The sequence below is a fragment of the Podarcis vaucheri genome (genome assembly GCF_965113315.1).
Source record: "Podarcis vaucheri genome assembly, chromosome: 10".
Taxonomy (NCBI): Eukaryota; Metazoa; Chordata; class Lepidosauria; order Squamata; family Lacertidae; genus Podarcis; species Podarcis vaucheri.
The window spans coordinates 53,354,163-53,375,392 of NC_138748.1; the positions used below are offsets into that span (position 1 = coordinate 53,354,163).

At 44.3% G+C, this 21,230-nt stretch overlaps 1 protein-coding gene across 7 annotated transcripts in view; it reads left to right on the forward strand.

The window, feature by feature from the left end:
- DGKI (diacylglycerol kinase iota) overlaps positions 1–21,230 on the forward strand; it is a 248,151-nt gene that overhangs the window by 181,057 nt on the left and 45,864 nt on the right. For 5 of the 7 annotated variants that reach the window (XM_082240439.1, XM_082240440.1, XM_082240441.1 and 2 more), the window contains 6 exons: positions 1,302–1,381; positions 2,078–2,122; positions 10,516–10,585; positions 12,179–12,219; positions 15,665–15,792; positions 18,151–18,276. In XM_082240439.1, the coding sequence (XP_082096565.1) occupies positions 1,302–1,381; positions 2,078–2,122; positions 10,516–10,585; positions 12,179–12,219; positions 15,665–15,792; positions 18,151–18,276 (490 nt within the window). The remainder of the gene's footprint in view (positions 1–1,301; positions 1,382–2,077; positions 2,123–10,515; positions 10,586–12,178; positions 12,220–15,664; positions 15,793–18,150; positions 18,277–21,230) is intronic. The other 2 variants (XM_082240443.1, XM_082240445.1) reach the window with 1 other exon arrangement.

Below are 21,230 nucleotides of genomic sequence, written 5' to 3' on the forward strand. Positions count from 1 at the left end.
GCACACTGAATGGGAGCTATGCAAGAACCACTGTGGTTCTACACTAGGGATGGACAACTGCAGCCCTCCAGATATTATTGAACTCCAGTTCCCATCAGCCCCAGCCTGCAGGACCAATAGTGAGCGGTGATGGGACTTGTAGTCCAGCAACATCTGCAGGGTCACAGGTTCCCTGCTCCTACACAGCTCTGATTCAGTTCAGTGGGGATTGAACAGGAGAACCTCCTGGTGGCTTGTGTCCAAAGCTCCTAGAAGACCAGGACACATGCAATTTCTTTTCTGTGTTTTTTGCTTTTTTACAAATGGGGATAAATGACCAGATGTTAATGAAAACCAGTGTTTCCATAGTGTTTTGAATTGCTTTACTGGATTTGCTCACAAATTTATTGACAGCTGCACGAGTTATTATAGCTAGGAAGTGGAAGGGGCAAGGTGAATATAAAATGGAAGAGTGGTATAAAGAGGTGCGGGATATTAGCTATTAATGATAAATTAACACACGCTATTAGGGTATGATGGGGAATACGCAGGAAAAATGATTTTGAGGAGATATGGAGGGTGTTTGCAGAATTTCTACTGTTAAAACGGAAAGAGGTCAAAACATTGCAAGAGGTGTTGAAATTTTGAGAGCCTGGATAATTAAAATGGAATGGTCTCAGGGGTGGGGTGCACATTTTATTCTTATTTATTTATTATTATTACTTTATCAAAATAAAAAAATATTTTTTAAAAAATTATAAATAAATTGCTTTACTTTGATTCCCCATGCTCTTTACCTTACTAAAATTCATGAAAGCCTGCTCCAATGAACAATGGTGTATGTAGCATGAAAATTTCTACTTTCTCTGTGGGAATAATGTGAAATATAGTAATGTCACTTTATGTTGTCGTGAACAGCCTTGACTAGATTTTCTGAATGAATCCTGATTTTTTTATTATTAACTATGCTAAGGTGACCACAGTTGAGATACGTCTGTTTTAAAGTATGACTACAATCCAGTACATGTTTCCTTGGAGTAAAACCCATTGGCTTTCTAGGTTGGTGTGCACCAGGCACACCGTAGGCGGCAAACCTATAACCCTCCAGGTGTTGTTGGACTCCAACTCAGTAAGCATGATCAATTTTCAGGGATGATGGGAGTTGTAGTCCGCCAATATCTGGAGGACCACAGGTCAAACGAGCCTTGTTGTATAGGATTGTGCTTCTAAAAAGATTGCACAGTACTGTGATTTCTTTGTTTTGCAATGTGCTGTAGTTATTATTATTATTATTATTATTATTATTATTATTATTCCTGTAGCTATTCCTCTGGGAATGATAGTTGTCAGAGGAGACTGTGATTTGGAGACCTGTCGCATGTATGTGGATCGCCTAGAGGAGGTAAGTTGCTGCAAATCACATACATGTACACAGGTATTCAGGGCCGGATTTAGGTTTCATGAGGCCCTAAGCTACTGAAGGTAATGGGGCCCTTTATATGTCCAGCTGTCCTTTGTCGACAACAAATTGTCGCTGTTTTTTGTTGCTGAATATATGCTATATATGGTAATTTATGGACCTCATGGGTATCTAAAGCCATTTGCACATAACAAAATATGTACTGTATTTTATCAAAGTAAGTGCTGAACTGAAATTCAATTAAGCAGAAGTATATTTATTGTGAAATACAATTAAGAAGAAGTATATTAATAGTGAAATAATTATTAAGCTCTAACTTAAAATGATTTTTTATTCATAAAAAACTTAGTAATGCAAACACATTGGCATTTGGCAATAACAAAAGTTCCTTTAGAAACACAATTTACAAAGACTCATAATCTAGTCTCTAGAAACTTGCTATAACATGAAATAATAATAGGTGTAAATATATGATGCAAACTACTACGAATTATAAATAGCAGAATGTAGGCACCTTATATAGGGGCCCATTACTTACATCATAGGAGCCTACACAACATTTTAATAAACGAAGAAGTTTGTATATTGCAACAAGTTAGCAAGGATGTTTGGAAAACGATGGAGGCTGAGGCTGGTTTTGGGACTAACCATTCATTGTTTTGATCTTTCTCCCTCTAGGATTTACAATCTGTAAGTTCAACAACACAGAGAGTCCACTACCAGGTACACCATAAATGGTTCCCAGTCTTTTTAAAAGTCTCTATTGTCCTTGTCTCTAAGTTTTCCAGCTAGCTTCGCCATTTCAGCGTAGTCAATCAGTTTTTCTTGCCATTCTTCTTTAGTTGGTATCTTGTCTTCTTTCCATTTTTGGGCTAGTAATATCCTAGCTGCTGTTGTGGCATACATGAATAGTCCTCTATATTTTCCTGGCAAGTCTTGACCTATAATTCCTAGCAAAAGAGGACATGACTCTTGAGAGAGGGCAAAGCCACATTCGCTTCCTTTTTATATAATATTTTCAGTTCATGCAAAGATCACCTGCAGCAGCTTCTGTTTGCATTTACAATCTGTTTTTGAAGGTTCATCCTCCAGCGTGCATTTTAAATATAATCTCGTCTGATTCATGGAGTTGCATTTTTAATCTTGTTCCGCCTTAAGGAATATTCTCTTGTTATCACCCTCATGCACTTTCCACATCATTTTCCCCAGCATGCTTGTGCACACGCTAAAATGAAGAGTTTAATAAAGTATAGCACCAGCAAGGGGACCTACCTTATAAAGAGAGAGAGAGGTGTTCTACATTTTTGAATTTTCTCATTTAGAATAAGGCTCATGCCATTAAGATCAGTCGGGATGGTCTCAGGCCAGTCTTTGCTGCTCTTTCCAAAGCGTGAAAAATCAATAAAAGGTGAAGTTAGTAATGGATCATTTCTTTCAGAGTGTTTCGTTTCCAAAAAATAGGTACATTAAATATTTGCATGGAATAGGTATTATTGTTACCATCACCACCATCATGATTTAATATATTACCTGCTGTTCACCAGCAAGCCCCAGTGTGAATTACTACAGTTTAAGAACAAAACAGTGAAAACTGTTCTTCCAAGGACCCTCAGTAACACAAGGAAACTGTTTTTTTTTTTTACTGAGTGTCCCTTCATAAAAAAGTAATAATAATAATAATAATAATAATAATAATAATAAAATTTTTTATTTATATCCCGCCCTCCCCAGCCGAAGCCGGGCTCAGGGCGGCTAACAACAATAAAACAGTACAAAAGTACAGCATAAACAACACTCTAAAATCATTCATTATAAAATTAATTAATTCAAGCCACTGGCAACCATTGGGCCAGAGCTCCGCGAAGATTGCCGAGGGAGGGAGTCAGGCTGTGCCCTGGCCAAAGGCCTGGTGGAACAGCTCTGTCTTGCAGGCCCTGCGGAAAGATGTCAAGTCCCGCAGGGCCCTGGTCTCTTGTGACAGAGCACCAGTTGCAGGGCACCAGATCGGAGCCACAGCCGAAAAAGCCCTGGCTCTAGTTGAGGCCAGCCTAACTTCTCTGTGGCCTGGGACCTTCAAGATGTTTTTATTTGAAGACTGTAAGTTTCTCTGTGGGGCATACCAGGAGAGGTGGTCCCGTAGGTACGAGGGTCCTAGGCCGTATAGGGCTTTAAAGGTTAAAACCAGCACCTTAAACCTGATCCTGTACTCCACCGGGAGCCAGAGTGCAGCTGGTATAGCACCGGGTGAATGTGATCTCGCAGCGAAGACCTCGTAAGGAGTCTCGCTGCAGCATTCTGCACCCGCTGGAGTCTCTGGGTCAGTCTCAAGGGCAGCCCCACGTAGAACAAGTTACAATAATCCAGTCTGGAGGTGACCGTCGCATGGATCACAGTGGCTAGGTCAGGGCGAGAGAGGTAAGGAGCCAACTGCTTAGCTTGGCGGAGATGGAAAAATGCTGCCTTTGTTATAGCTGCAATCTGCGCCTCCATGGAAAGGGAGGTGTCGAAGATTACACCCAAACTCTTAACGGATGGTGCTGCCGTTAATTGCGCCCCCGCAAGAGATGGCAGTTGCCCCCCCAATCCCATATCGCCCCGTCCCAGCCACAGGACCTCTGTCTTCGAAGGATTTAGCTTCAACCGGCTCCCACGTAACCATCCAGCCACATCTTCCAAACATCTGGTCAGTGTGTCTGGGGCCGAGTCAGGATGGCCACCCATCAACAGATAGAGTTGGGTGTCATCGGCATACTGATGGCAACCCAGCCCCAAACTCCGAACAAGCTGGGCGAGGGGGCGCATAAAAATGTTGAAAAGCATCAGGGAGAGTATCACACCCTGAGGTACTCCACACACCAAGGAGTGGCGCGATGACAATTCCCCCCCAAGCGCCACCCTCTGTCCCCGACCAGAGAGAAACAGTATAATATATACTGTAGCATTTAATTATTATTATGTAATTGTTTATACCCCTCCCCCTTTTCCCTTATGGGATTCAAGGAAACTTGAAGAAAGAAACAAGAATCACTAAAAACCTGGGGGGGGGGGACTGTTAAAAAATTAAACATTAATAAAATTAAAATTATATACATAGATAACATCTGTTTAAAACATACATATAATTACAATAACAACTGTAGTACTTATATGACCCCCATCTGCAGTGAGAAGTGAATATCAGGATGAAGGTTCCAGACTCGTGTTTCCCCTAACATCATAGATTTTCATGGTGCATAAAAGTTTTTAATGGGGGAATATTCAACATTATGACCCCCCCACCAGCAACCTGAAATTCTACAGTCCAGAAATGGGTTTATAATCTCATCTCTTATCTGTCAGGACTATACTTCTGTTGCAACTAACCTGGAGCCTTGACACTCTTCCTTGCAGCTAGCATTTCATAGGTGAGGGTCATCGTCTTTGACTGTTTGCCACTGAAATGGTTCCAGTCTCTTTTTAATCCACATTGTGGAGAGGGATAATGTAAAATATGAACTGGAGGGGGACGGGACAATGAAGTCGTTGCAGATGCTTGAAATGAGATTTCTTCCAGGACCTGCACATTTCGGAACAAATCCTTCCTCGAGGGGCTTTTGAACAGCAATTCTCATCAACAGCAAGGGAATTATTGTTGGATTCACTGCAGAGTTCTTTGCTTTTGATGAGGACTGCTGTTAAGAAGTGCTACAGAGGAAAGGCCCTGTTCTGAAATGTGTTGGGCTTGGAAAAAATCTTGTTCCAAGCATATGGAGTTGCTTCCTCTCCTCTTCCCTGTTTTTGGTGCTTTCCAAGTTTTGTGGTTGGTAAAATATGAACTCCCATATTGCCTTCCCTCTGGTGATGGATGTCTCCACCTGTACCAATCAGATTGGCTTGGACAGAAGTCAAGCTTTTCCCGCCACCTGCAAAGTGCTTCTCAGTGTAGTGCTTTGAAAAGGGCTTCTGAAGACCCCTGGGAGCAAAGAAGGTCACCTGACATCATTGCGATGTCAGGTGATAAGTAAGTGGCTCTCCCCACCTGTCAAATGTGGCCCACAAAGGGTTGAGAAAATCATGATTTGGCCTCCCAGGCAGATCCAGTTCCCCACCCCTGATGTATATCAATGAATCCCCCACCCAGTTCCGCAAGTAAGCCTCTTCGAATCCTCTAGTGCACCATCAGTACTTGATTATTACTCATTTTGAATGGACTCCTAGATTCTCTTCAATTTCTCAGGGAGTTATTTATGTATTCTCTGAGCATCTCTTTGAGCTCTCAACCCAAAGCAGCATTGTCTTGTTATCAACCTGTTATGAATTATAGAGAGAAAGGCGGACAGTACCTGCGCTAGAGCCTTTTAGTTAATAGAACTATCTTCCTGTCTCACTAATAAGGTGTCTGGGGCACTTTTAGATCTCATAAACAAAGTACATTTCATTCCTGGGGCTCCCTGGAGTTTGGAATGGGGAGAGTCAGCAGATAGCATCACCGTGAACCCAACTGCAAATGAGAAACTTGCCTCCAGATGCTGATTTGTGTTCCCTTCCTTTTTCTGTGTGTAGCTTGCTGCAGTATGTTTAATACATAGACACCCACCCTCATGTAAGTGAGAGCTCCACCTCCCTCTGGTTCAGCTGCTGTGTTTGGGTTGCCTTCTACAAAGTTACAGGGAGAGAGTCAATAGATTCCGTCTCCGAGTGGATGACTGCCAAAAGCGAAGGCTGCATTGGCTGTGCAGCTGCGCCCAGGAATCTCCCCTCCTCTCTTCTTGTCAAACTATCTTCATCTGAGTTATCAAAGTCAGTGTTTCTCATATATTCCTCATTCTCTGCATCTTTTACCTAAAGCAGTGTCTGCACTCAAGTTAATTAGTAGATCATCCGAGCAACAACTGCACTCTTCTCTGCAGCAGAGCCAGCAGGTCTAGGTGTGAGGCTGGCACCGCTGCGCCAGCAATCAATGGAGTTTTTTGGGGTGCCCCAAAAATGTGGCTAGGGATGGAGAGGTGCTGTGTCCCAGAATCCTGCAAGAGATTCCAAAGGATGCCTCTCAGATTAAAGTGCAGCCATAGCTGAACCTTTCTGTCTGCAATGTGGGATGCATCGAATATTGCAGGGTCTATCCTGTGGTTTATTTCCACCACTTTCAGTTGTACAATGTACCCTGGAGCTTCCTTTGGTGCCCATCACATCACAATTTTTAGGATTAACTGAGAATTCCTGTGCTGCAAGAACAATTACTGCTTGGGTCTACAGCAAAATGCTGTCAGATGGAGGTTTGCTGCTCAGTGCCCCAGCCAGCGAAAAATTCTGTCTTCCGGAAGAATCTGTCCTGTCCCACCTGCAGTTTTCTTCCCCGCCCCTCTCCAGACTTTCAGTGTGCTGAGGCAGCTGAGCATGCTCATTCCTTATTGGACCATTTTATTTTTGGGGATGGCAGGGGTTGCCCCCTTAACACCCCCCCTAAAATTGGTACTTCTGCAAACTGCATAGATGTGCATGCTGCTATCATCCTCCTCTTTTACACTGGACATGGTTTAGCTATAATCCTGTTGACACTCACCAAGTGAGGTTGGTGGTTAAATCAATTAATTAAGGTATTACAAATTCACCATAATTCCCCAGGGCTTGCTGTTTTCCATAGAAAGTAAACTCTCTGAAACTCGCACTCAGAGCAGGGTTCATGCCTAAACATAGGAAGGAGAAGCCATGCTTTGGTTGATTCTGGTGTGTGAAGTGGATGGAGGATTTATGTGATAGAAATAGTTCTTGCAAAAGCAGCACAAGTCAGGCTTTGCTTCTGGGTTTACCATATCTTTGAATCTCTTGGGAGCTTGTATGAGAAGGGTGTCGGGAGCATCATTTACTTCTCCATCCTGCATAACGAAGGAGGGAAGTGGATGATAGATAGACAACTTAAAACAAGCCCGGAGGCAGCAGCTAATAAGACGAATCTTGCAGCTTCTCATGGGACCAACGTAAAGGCCATTAACCACCAGCAGAAATCTCATGCCAAGCTAATGAGCATCAGCCTGGTCGTGAGAAATTAGAGATGGAGTCTTTCAATGAATTAAACCCTAATTGTTGTAACAGTATGGTTTTAGAAATTGCCCAGGCAGAGAGGGCTGGCTTCTTGCACACCAAGAATGCATGAGCCAAGAACAGTTGTTTTTTTGGAGTCGACCACAATCCAGATGGTATTTACAGTTCAGTTGCATATTTTTGGCCATGGTGCTAAGAGCCTCTAGCAGGCTGCAATGTTTAAACAACAACAACATGGGACAGGCTAGTGCTCCACATTTGTTTACTTTCCTCGGTGCACATTTTAGAGGCTGTATTTTAAAACTAAACACCCATTTAACATAACTCAGAAGATTTGACCAATGACATCAATGGCTAGCCATGATGCTGTATAATTGCTCCACTGCTGAAGGCTGTATGCCTCTTAACATCAGTTTCCGTGGAGCACAAATGTGGGAGAGTGCTGTTGTGCTTGTATCTGGCTACCAAGCTTCCCACAGGGATCTAGTTGACCACAGTGAGAAGAGCACACAGGGCTGGATGAGCCTTTGGTCTGCTCCTCTAGGTATGTTCTTATGACACTGCCAATACATTATTGCCCCGGTTACTGACTGCTCAGCTTATATGCAATTATTCTCATATCGATTCACAATAGCCCGGTATACTCCATCACAAAAGTTCAAAAATACCCATAGGAGTGATTCTCACTACTGAAAATTGGCCTGGCTGTGTGGCAAGCTCCAGGTATCGTACAGTTGGCTGAGCAACCATCCGTCACGGCATGGCATGTCCAGATAGATTTTCAATCTGCAATGAAAGTGTGTGGGTGTAATCGTCATTGCAGCCTAAAAACCAATTGGGGAAAATAATAATCTGACAAATGCATGGCTGTTTGGCTCACTCATTGATTTTATTGTCCAGCCGGGGGCAATTTTTCAGTCATGTGAATCTACCCCGAGGAGTTCATTCATGCATACATGTCACTCAGAGGCTCACACCTGAATGTGTGAGGTGATTCCTTTGGAAAGTGTTGCTTAGGAGATTCCATGGAAGCTCTTTCTCTGGGAAACTGATTGGTGCTGAGACTGGTTCAGTATTAGCTACACAGATTGGCAGCAACTCTCCAGAGTTTCAGACAGGAGCCCCTCATTTCCTACCTGGAAATGCGAGGGGTTTAACCTGGCACATTTTGCAAGCAAAGTATGTGCTTTTCCCATGAGCCTTTCCCTTTCTGTTCTGTTTCCCACATGCAAGTGTCCCTAGTGGCTGTTGCTATTATCACCTGGCAGATAGGCACATGGGAGCTCACTTTCCATATACAATCCCGATTAAGCATTTAAATTCACAATAAAGCAATATTTGCAAAAGTTTAATACAGTGGTACCTCGGGTTAAATACTTAATTCGTTCCTGGCGTTCATTCTTAACCTGAAACTGTTCTTAACCTGAAGCACCACTTTAGCTAATGGGGCCTCCCACTGCTGCTGTGCCACCAGAGCAGGATTTCTGTTCTCATCCTGAAGCAAAGTTCTTAACCCGAGGTACTATTTCTGGGTTAGCGGAGTCTGTAACCTGAAGCGTCTGTAATCCGAGGTACCACTGTATTGTAGCTGTTGCTGGACCATACCTTAAGCAGCACCCAGAGCATGGGTAGGCAAACTAAGGCCCAGGGGCCAGATCCAGCACAATCGCCTTCTAAATCTGGCCCACAGATGGTCCAGGAATCAGCATGTTTTTACATGAGTAGAATGTGTCCTTTTATTTAAAATGCATCTCTGGATTATTTGTGGAGCATAGGAATTTGTTCATTCCCCCCCCAAAATAATCCGGCCCCCCACTAGGTCTAAGGGACAGTGGAGTGGCTGAAAAAGTTTGCTGACCCCGCCCACTGCTTCTCCATCACCAGAACCCTGTGTTTACTTGAAGTAAAGCCATTTTTCACATGCAATCCTAAGCATGTTTATTTGAAAGCTAACTCTGCAATATCAACAGGACTTTGTAGGAAACATGTTGTTAGACAAAGCAATCCCTCCAGCTATCACCTTGAAAATAACTTTTAGGTTAAATGCAGTTAATAACCATATCTGCACCAACATTTCAGTGGCAGGATTTATGATAAAATAAAACTGCTATTGCAGCATCCCCACAAGATAACTGATATCTGTGATACGCTATATTACTCAGTGTTAAATGTGATGGATAAGTGTCTTAAGTGTGTTTTCCTCACCTTTGCACCAGGCCTAGCAAACTCAGTCCAATCCATCCTGTGAGTCAAGACTCGCTCCCATTAACCTTCTAACTCAGAAGGAGGAAGAAATTCTTATTGCCCGACGTTGATATATTTCATATTATTTGCAACTATGCGAATGGTGCAGTGTTACGGAAATATATTAAGACTCGGAAAAACTGTTCTTTGCCCAAGGGGACACACTTCTCTGCATTAAATAAATAAGTGGGAGGGGAGTTGACAAGGTAGCTAATTCTGGGGATTTGACTGTAACAATCGTGGAGCATTGGTGGTGGTAGGGAGCAAATTGCCTTTCAGATCTAGTACTGTACTTAATTAACTAATTGCCTGAACATGTTTATGGTGCCATCTCTCTCCCTTGCTTCAAGTCCCTCCTTCTGTGTGGCCTGTGAATTATCTTCTGAATCCTTTAAGCACACGTAGTGGCATTTGTCCACAACCCTCAATCCCCTCCACACTGGGAGCCAGAGTGGCGTAGTGGTTAAGAGCGATAGACTTGTAATCTGGTGAACTGGGTTTACGTCTCCGCTCCTCCACATGCAGCTGCTGGGTGACCTTGGGCTAGTCACACTTCCTTGAAGTCTCTCAGCCCCACTCACCTCACAGAGTGTTTGTTGTGGGGGAGGAAGGGAAAGGAGAATGTTAGCTGCTTTGAGACTCCTTCGGGTAGTGATAAAGTGGAATATCAAATCCAAACTCTTCTTCTCCTATCACCATTGCCTCCACAATGTCTGTCTTTGTCTCTGAGCTTCTTGGGGCCTTTCTGTTTTACCTATAAGTTGTCCTTTGCAATGATGGCCAAATATGAAGAACAACTCCTCCTCCTTATTTCTTAATTTTTTCCTCCCTCCTCCTCTTGTTCTATCCAGGACCAGGAAACCTCTTTCCCAAGAGCATTGTCGGTTCAGAGGCTTTCTCCTAGATGGTGCTTCCTAGATGGTAAGTGCAGAAGATGGTTTCATTCATCCTTGCAGCAAAGAGGACGTAGGCTGTTTATACACTAAACCTTTAAAGCACATTCCGAACACATTCTTTCTCTCAAAAGAAATCTGGACACTGTAATTTACCCCTCACAGAGTTACAATTTCCAGCAAGCCTTAACAAACTACAGTGCCCAGAATTATTTTAGGAAATAAATGTGCTTTACTGGTCTGAGGAATCTACTTCTACTCACATTGAAGAGTTTTGCCAAGGGTAACTGTAGTGGCGGACCTTGGTGTCTCAAATTTCAGTGGCACCCTGTGTGGCGCCAAAATCCAGTGCCCCCTGCCTCTTGTCTCCCATTCAGTTCAGTCCAGACACTGAGATCCAGGGCTGAGTGCCTTCGGGTGGTTCCCTCACTGCAAGAAGTGAAGCTACAGGGAACCAGGCACAGGGCCTTCTCGGTAGTGGCACCCACCCTGTGGAACACCCTCCCGTCAAGGAAATAAACAATTATCTGACATCTGAAGGCAGCCCTGTTTAGGGAAGTTTTTAATGTTTGATGTTTTATCACATTTATTTATTTATTTATTTATTTATATTCCGTTGGGAGCCGCCCAGAGTAGCTGGGGAAACCCAGCCAGATGGGTGGGGTATGTATGTCTGTATGTCTGTATGAATGAATGAATGAATGAATAAATACAGCAATAGAGCGAGCCTGCTCCAGCATCCAGAAGCTCTGAACCCAGTGCGACCATACCTGTCACATTCCCCTAGAGCAGCCTCTGATAATTGAAGCTTTTCTAGCTGTCCTTAAAATGAATCTTGAATCTACTGTCTGTTAAATCAATACATGTGTGTATTCCATTATCATCCACCATCAAGACGATCAGTTGTTGTTGACGATGTGTGTAATGTTAATTATGGAGAGTACGGCTGGTGTCCTGTATCACCTGCTATCTGAGATGTCACTTGGTAATACATTTCTCCCCTGCTACCCCAGAAGAGACAAGGGGGAGCCCCCGGGGAAATCCTGCCATTTTGGAAATATGTTATTATTAAACAAGAGTATTGTAACGCTATTTTCTTGCCTTATTTGTCTACTTATTTATTTCCCATGCTGGTCTTACAAAGTTTCAAAATAAAATGCGTAAATGAAATGCAGGTCCATTCTACACATGATTGCTAATATATCAGCTGTCCATCAAATGTCTTAAATCACACGCACAAACAACACATGGTCACATGTTACAGGGTAATCCTATTCATGCTTATTATAGGCTGTATGATTATATAACAGACAAATGCTGCAAGAACAAATACCCCAGGGTCTCAGTGAGCTTTATGTGCACATGTACTTTGCAAACACTTTATACTGTACACCTTCGGATGAAGGGTGTTGCATAAATTTAATGAATAAAATAAATGAATAGCATGGTTGAAGCATCAAAATAGAATTGTTGGGTGGTGGGTTGTTGTTGTTTTGGTATGTAAGAGTTTTTACTGCTGAGATTTTTGCTGAACTTTTAGGAGAAGAAGAAATAGCAAGCTTTAAGAACATTTTTCCTCCAGACCTTTTCTTTAATGTAGTTATTTCCTTCTTATTTCTAGCAACTTCGGCCGATCGCTTTTACCGCATCGACAGATCTCAGGTACACCACAGCATCTTTTCTTCCTTTCATTCCCCTTAAAGCAATCCTTGCCACCGTAGTGCTCTGATTGTATTTTGTACTCCCACCAGTCCCAGCCAGCCCAGTCTAAAACATCTGGAGTCTGAAACATCTGGAAGGCACTAGGTTGGCAAAGGAACTGCTTTAAAAGATTATGTCAGATGGTAAAGGTAAAGGTCCCCTGACCATTAGGTCCAGTCGTGACCGACTCTGGGGTTGTGGCGCTCATCTCACTTTATTGGCCGAGGGAGCTGGCGTACAGCTTCCGGGTCATGTGGCCAGCAGCACTAAGCCGCTTCTGGTGAACCAGAGGAGCACACAGAAACGCCGTTTACCTTCCTGCTGGAGCGGTACCTATTTATCTACTTGCACTTTGACGTGCTTTCAAACTGCTAGGTTGGCAGGAGCAGGGACTGAGCAATGGGAGCTCACCCCATCGTGGGGATTCGAACAGCCGACCTTCTGATCGGCAAGTCCTAGGCTCTGTGGTTTAACCCACAGCGCCACCCCTATGTCAGATGGTACAGGATTGGATTTACCATTATACTTCAGATAACAGGACAATAACCAAATAGCAAAATCTTGTTATATCTAATTGTTTATCAGTTGCAGAATTGGGGAAGATGATCAAGTGTCCATCTATAGGATACAATTGATCTGTGATGTTCAATGACCTCAGAAGGAGATGGACTCTCCTACCCTGGAAGTTTTTAAACAGAGGTTGGATGGCCATCTGTCAGGGACACTTTAGCTGTGATTCCTTCACTTCAGGGGTTGGACTAGATGAACCGTGGGGTCTCTTTCAACTCTACAATTCTATGATTCTAAGCAATGCTGAATTAAAATTCTAGGATGTGCTGCACATTTTTTTGCAACCCAAGACTCCAAATCTCAGAGAAAACTTGAGCCCGTGGTTTAAATGTTGGAACCTCAAATTCAAAAATATCGGAGACTCTTGCATTCAGTAGAGTATGAATTAAATAAAACACCCTGTGTGAACTGGCAGGAGACAGCCAAAGTCAAAAGAACATTCAGAGGCAAAAAGGATCTGCTCTGTCTTCCTGGCTCAAACCCAGTTTGATGTCTAATAGCACAACTTTCGTCTCCTTTCTTGCTTATCTTTCTGTGCTTGGGACAGCTGCATTTTAAAAAGTAAATCTCCGCGTTTATCTCCTTTTGCTGTTTACAGTCTGCCTGAAATCCTAATCCACTGCATGGGAGATAAGATAACTCTGGAAATTATGATAATGTTACAGGCCCGTACAAAATACATCTCCATGCTTTAAAAGCACATCAAACTAATGGTACCGACATTTGTCAGAAATGTAGCACTTTGTGTGCGTGTTTAGCACTTACTGGAAGTTTCGCAAACAGTAGTAGTAATTCTGTTTAGGCTTCCTTTTCTAAAAAACAAAACAACATTTATTGGCTGTGCAGCTGCAACAAACTAACTAAAGGTGTGTTTGATGCTTTCTGGGACTATAAGCAGAGCCCTATTGCATCAGACCAATGGTCCATCCATTCCAGCATCCCATCTACTGTATATATTTCTGCTGCAGTCCTATAGAATGTGTGGAGCTCAATGTGATGTGTGTATAAAGGTAAAGGTAAAGGGACCCTTGACTGTTAAGTCCAGTCGCGAACGACTCTGGGGTTGCAGCACTCATCTCGCTTTACTGGCCGAGGGAACTGTTTGTCCACAGACAGTTTTTCCGGGTGATGTGGCCAGCATGACTAAGCCGCTTCTGGCGAACAAGAGCAGTGCACAGAAATGCTGTTTACCTTCCCGCCGGAGTGGTACCTATTTATCTACTTGCACTTTGACGTGCTTTCGAGCTGCTAGGTTGGCAGGAGCAGGGACCGAGCAACGGGAGCTCACCCCATTGTGGGGATTTGAACCGCCAACCTTCTGATCGGCAAGCCCAAGAGGCTCTGTGGTTTAGACCACAGCGCCACCCACATCCACGATGTGTGTATACTTGGAAATAAATCCCATTGAATTCAACAGAACCTATTCCCCAATCATTTCCCTTTAGCATTTTTTTCAGCCCCATAACAATATTTTATGGTCGCCTGCTTCATTTTATAGGAGGGAATTGAAACTGGGAGAAGGAGCAAATGGGGCACTGCCCCACTAACCTCAGCCTCTGCTCAGCCAGACTCAACCAGCCTGTCTTCTTACTTACATGCAATCCTGGCAGTAGCACTGCCCATCATCTTCCTCCTCCTTAGTCACAGTGTGAACATCCAGGGAGTAGGATGGAGACAAAACTAGAATTAGTTGGCTCTGCCTGACATTAGTGCTGGCTTCACCTGATTTTGGTCTCCCTGCTTTCTGCCCAGCCAGTCCCAATGGGCAGCTGCCCCCACTGAGATGGTGACTTATAGCCACCCAGCGAGTCTAACACTATGTACCAATGGCCCAGTTCCAACCCACTCTTCACTGTTTGCAAGAGTCATGGAATCATAGAACTGTAGAGAGTTGGGAGGGACCCCAGGAGTCATTCAGGAATCTCAGCTAAAGCATTTATGACAGGTGACCAATCCAACCTCTGCTGAAAAACCTCCAAGGAAGGAGAGGCCACCACCTCCCGAGGGAGATTATTCCACTGTCAAACAGCTCTTACTGTCAGAAAGTTTTTTTCCTGATGCTTCGTTGGAATCTCCTTTCTTGTAACTGGAAGCCATTGGTTCAAGTCTTTCAATAAAAGCACCCAGCTTGTTGGTGGTCAGTTGAAATCTCTGTGCATATTGACTCCTCCTTAAGGCCAGCCATTCACCATGCACAAGATCCAGGGGTGGCTTTTGTTGTTTGTTTTTGCATTATATGGTGTGTTGGGAAATAAAAGACATTTCTGGTGCTGTCCCCTTAATGGACTTTTTTGTGTGGTGTTTGGACACACATGCTTGGTTATCTAAGGACATAAGAAGAGCTTGCTGGATCAGGCCAGTGACCCATCAGGTCCAACATCCTGTTTTCACAGTATCCAGTCAGATGCTTGTGGGAAACCTTTATATAGCACCCAACCACAAGAGCATTCTCTCCTTCCTGCAATTTCCAGCAACTTGCATCCAAAAGCATTACTGCCCCTGATCATGATGGCAGAGTGTAGCCAACATAGCTGATCAATAGGACTTTTCCTCCATTAATTTGTCTAATCCTGTTTTAAAGTATTGGTGACCATTATTGTCTCCTGTGGGAGCGAGTGCCATCCTTTAATTATGCATTGCATGAATAAGTTTTCTTCTGTATTTTCTATCTACAAGGAAAGCTTTTGCATGGGAAGGATTTTCAGTTCCCTTCCACGCAATGGCCATGACCTGCTAATCATGGCGAACACTTTCTTTATGTCTAGAAATTGAGTTCCATTGAGTTCATTGTGCACAAACTATGGATTAATCATTCACTCTCATGCTGTTGCTGCAGGAACATTTGCACTTCGTGACTGAAATTTCGCAGGACGAGATTTTTATTCTGGACCCAGAAATGGTGGCAACGCAGCCTGCAGAGACGCCGCCAGGAATGCCTGATCTGGTAGTGGAGCAGGCCTCCGGGTAAATTTCTTCTTTCCCCCCAGCATGAAGTGGGATCTGGAATTCTCTGTACATATCTTTCCTTTGTATAATGGGAGCTGCTCCAGAGGACAGTTTCATGCATTCACCGTTGTGAAGAGTACAAAAAGGGAGAAAGTGTTCATACAGGCTAAATTTCAAACCAGAGATGTGTGACTAATGTTTGCTCCTTTGAGAGATGCAAGGACTCAGACTACATGGGAATTAGGCATCCTGCTTGCTTCAGGTTACCCAGATACCAGTTATTGGTCCTGATGGTTTTAACTGCCAGTGACTTCTGAATTTTTGCTCCTCTGACTTAGACTTAATAAAGGAACATTAGTTTTATGCAACTTTATGCAAACTGCTTCAAAGAATTTAGAACCTGTTTGATTGGTGCTACTTTCCTAAAGGCATCCTGGGAATTTATTTGTTTATTTTGCTTAGAGGTTTCTTCACCAGAAATGGTCACAGTGCAGAAAAAAAGAAGAAGGTACAATGAAACATCTGTCTTATCTATTTCAAACTGAAGATTGTTGTGCATTGTAAGAAATGCCTTTTAGATTTTCACAACAAATCTTAATTGCATTTCATCAGTGTTGTGTCTGAAATAGTCCATGAGTGGCAACCCAGATGGCAGGAGTATCAGGAGTTCAGCTGAAGAGCCCTCTTGCAACCTTATAAGATTGGCAGGTGAAAATAATGGTTAAGGAAACATGCAAGAGTATGAGAAGAGTTGTGAATAATCAACTCTGCAGAGAAGCAAGGCATGGAATGATCATCTTCTGGGAATAGTAATATGGATGAATCAGACAGTTTCAGTTTGCCCCCACACCTGCAAAGGAGCCTCAGAGACACTACTGGAATTAGAGTTATATTTATTCGAAATAGAACAAGTTGGAGAAGCAGCAAACCAACTTCAACCCAATTAACCCAGCTTCAACTAAATTCAAGAAGTACAGGCAGGTGAGGGAAGCATCTCTCAAGCCTTCCTGGGCACATGTTCCAGCCTCAGACAGGAGCTCTCCAGCAAAGGATGTGGAGCAGTAAACAAACACCTTCCTTGCCAGGGTGCTGAGCAATCATCTAAGGTGTGAATGCCAGGCCTCGAAGATGCCTCCATGTCACCCCAAACACAAAGTACTGGCAGATCTCCGAAGGGTGTCCTCTACCCAATAACGCCTCATTTCCCTCATTATCTCTTCACCCATTCTTTCCTTCCCTGTCCATGCTTCATGCTGCAACAAGCACCATCCACACCACTGCAGGAATGCTGAATGAACTGAACAATGTGAAGCAGGCAAAAGGCAGGCGGGTTCCTAGGCCAATCAGGCTACACACCCACCCACCCACCCACACACCCACACACACCCACACACACCCACACACACCAAAATAAAATACCATTCCTTCAACGGATGATTTGCTAATGCCCACATTGCACACAGGAAAAGAGGAAGCTTGCAAACCAGTAAAGAGGAAGAATTGGCTTATTAAACCCTCACTTTGCTGTCTTAGCATGTGATCCCCTCATCCTCTCCCTTTGGAAGTGACAAGCTCCTGAGCTGCCTTCTGGAGCAAGGAAGGGGTGGGGAAAAATATGCACCCACTTTAGAGGTGGGAGTGAAATTTTCTCAGTCTCTCATTTAGCCCGTCTTCTGTTTGCCCCATGTCTGCTGCAGTTTGCAATTGCTTTTTGATTGTAAAACAAAACAAAACAAACTTAAAAGCAGTTCATTAAAAAGTCAGCATGTAAATTTCCCCCAATATACCAAGGCTGGCTTGCAACTTCACCTGTTAGAAAAAATCCCCAATTTATGTATTTTTTGCATTCAGTTTACTGATTTGTGTGCACTAATACATTGGTACCTCTGGTTGCGAATGGGATCTGTTCTGGAGCCCCGTTCGCAACCTGAGCAGAACACAACCTGCGTCTGCGCGTGCGCGGGTCGCAATTCGCCACTTCTGCACATGCGTGTGATGTCATTTTGAGCATCTGCGCATGTTCGAGCGACGAAACCCAGAAGTAACCCTTTCCGGTACTTCTGGGTCTCCGCGGGACGCAACCTGAAAATGCTCAACCTGAAGCAAGCACAATACGAGGCATGACTTTACACCTCCCCCCCCCATGCATTGTTTTTGGCATGAGCACAGAATTTCAACATTTGGAGAAGCACGTATTTAGCCGTGTTTCAGTTAGCGTGTGGGTTCCTGAAGTGCTAATTAAGTAGGTTCACATTTGAAAAGGTGAACCGTGCAGCACTACCCCACCCCACCCCCGCTCCCCACCCCACCCAAAAATAAAGCAAAAACTCCCATCTGAGAATAATGGTGTTTTCCATTTGGAAATCTTTTTCTCAGAATATCAGATCGGTGGAATCCTGCTGTTCGAAAGCGCATGCTGAGCGACAGCGGCCTGGGGAAGATGTCCCCTCACTACGAGGTACCTGAGAAACAAAAGGAGGCCAGCAAGACGCACATGCCGCAGTAAGAGCCCTCTGCATTTCTCTGCTTGACGCTGCATTGCAACCACCACCAAAGGCAATTTTACCTGCTCTTTTACAATGCGTTTTCGATACACTGTTCTGATGTGCTCTGCATTCTCTGCTTTCTTTCAATCTGCCTCATACTTTTTCATCTTTTTTTATTTTTTAAATCTACGTTGTGCACCCTTGATTCAAACTAAGCCAGGGCATATCTGAACCTGAACGAGGAAGAAGAGAATGTACGAAGCTGCTTTATATATTGAGTCAGACCATTGGCGTATGTATGGCATGTTAGGTGAAGGGCAGTACCTCTGGTGGGGGACATGTCCCCCCTTGGTCCCCACCCTACACTCAGATCTCACTCAGATCTAGCATGTGACAGCGGCCACATCCCAGGAAACAGTTTGACTGGGTGGCTAAACCAGGCGAGGGTAGCCGATGGGTCTTCAACCCTCAGTGAGTTAGGGACTTTGCGGAAGAGACCAATAATGGGTTCAATGGTTAGGAAGGCTGTTTCTGCACATTCTGCAGAGGGAAATGAGGGGCAGATAGGACTCATCAATCTGGGAAGGTATCCCACCCAGGAGAAGGAAAACTTGGATGTTAAACCTCCACTGCTTTGCAGCTATACTTAATTGGGATAAAGGCTTCGGGAACAAACCCTTAGGAATAACCTCTATCTGCTGTCTTGTGGGACACCTTTGGGAGAATGCGTATACACATGCAGTTGTACCTTGGTTTTCGAACAGCTTAGTTCATGAACAACTTGGAACTCGGAAGTAGCTGTTTCAGTTTGCAAACTTTGCCTCAGATGCTGAGCGTCCGGCGTGGCTTCCGATTGGCTGCAGGATGCTTCTGCAACCAATTGGAAGCCGCACCTTGGTTTCTGAATGGTTTGGAAGTCGAACAGACTTCTGGAATGCACTCTGTTTAAAAACTAAGAGTACCACCGTACATAACTATATGTATGCGCGCGTGCGCGCGCGCGCGCACACACACACACACACACACACACACACACTTGTCACAAGAAGCATTTTAGGTCTGCTTGAATTGGCCATGTCAAATCTTTATGGTGCTCTCAGTGTATCTTGGAAATTTATTTTCGAAACACTCACCAGGCTGTCCTGACCTTTCTTGGCTCACGTGGGCAAAGCACATCACAACTCCAAGACCCTGGGCTGGGGGCCTCTGGAATGCCTGAGCTATAAATCTAAACAGCAACACTTTCAAATTCTAGCTGGCCATAAATGAAGCTTCTCTGAAAGGAAGACAAAAAGGGGGGGGGGAGAGAAAGAGAATCCATTCCCTAACCCTTAGCAGCATTCCAGAGCAACTTGAATACAGTGGTACCTCGGGTTACATACGCTTCAGGTTGCATACGCTTCAGGTTACAGACTCCGCTATCCCAGAAATATTACCTTGGGTTAAGAACTTTGCTTCAGAATGAGAACAGAAATTGTGTGGGCAGCAGTGGGAGGCTCCATTAGCTAAAGTGGTGCTTCAGGTTAAGAACAGTTTCAGGTTAAGAACAGACCTCCGGAACGAATTAAGTACTTAACCTGAGGTGCCACTGTAATTGTAGGCTCATCCATGACAGTTTTTGTAACGGACAAGAAAGACAGGAGTGCACTCTGTGAAGAACAGCTAGTGATGGTTCTTAAGATGGTACAGTGGTGCCTCGCAAGACGAAATTAATTCGTTCCGCAAGTCTCTTCGTCTTGCGAGTTTTTCGTCTTGCGATGCACGGTTTCCCATAGGAATGCATTGAAAATCAATTAATGCGTTCCTAGGGAAACCACCTTCAGACCAGGTCCGGGGACAGTCTGTCCTCGGACCTCTTCTGAAGGCTGGGGGGGGGCAAGGGCTTTTCTTCCCACCCCCAGCATTTTAAAAAACCCCGGGACAGCGGAGGACTTCTCCGCTGTCCGGGCGATCTTAAAATGCTGGCGGGCGGCATTTTAAAATTGCCCCGGGACAGCGGAGGACTTCTCCGCTGTCCGGGGCGATTTAAAAGCCCCTGGGAAGGCAGGCAGGGGGGACAAAGACTTTCGCCCCCCGCCCGCCTTCAGAAGGTGTTCCCGCCCCGCCGCCCGGCTTCGGAGCAGCGTTCCGAAGCCCGGCGGCGGCGGGAGGAGGCGTTCCCGCCCCACTGCCCGGCTTCGGAGGAGGTCCGAGGACAGTGGGGAAGATGCGCTGCGCTTCCCCGCTGTCCCGGATATTTCCCTATGGGCTGTCGTCTTGCGAAGCAAGCCCATAGGGAAATTCGTCTTGCGAAGCGCCTCCAAAACGGAAAACCCTTTCGTCTAGCGGGTTTTCCATCTTGCGAGGCGTTCGTCTTGCGAGGTACCACTGTACATTAATCTAGAGTCCCAAATTTACTTGCATTTTCACCCCTTTTTTGGCCCATGTACATTCTTGCCCTCCTGGTTCAGAATTATAACATGGAGGCAGAAGAAGGAAGCGCATAGAATGAAAGCAATTGCACCACACACTCTTTCCTTCTGTTGTCTTGCATCACAATTTCTGCACAATTTTTATCTTTAGCACAATTTCATTTCCACCCCACCTTTCCTTCGGGGAGCTCAGATTGGCATCCGCGTTCACCTCTCTGCATTGTGCTTCTTGTACACCATGTAGAGATGATTGCATTTTGGCAGCATGCAAACTGTTTAAATAGCTTATAAATAAAATAAATCTGCAGAACACCCCTTTGAAGTTGGCTAGGTTGAGAAGACCATGGGGATTTTAACTCTGACCTTAGCCTGACTGTCTAGAATCTGACCATGGCTCCAGACTACCTCTTCAGCAGCTGATTTTTAAATTTATTGCTTTATTTGGCAAATTTTAGAATGACCTGCTGGTTTATTCACATATACAAGAAAAAAATGTTCCCTCTCTCCTATGTGGTCAGACTTCAGACTTTGTTTTGTGAAGGCCACATTTACATGATGC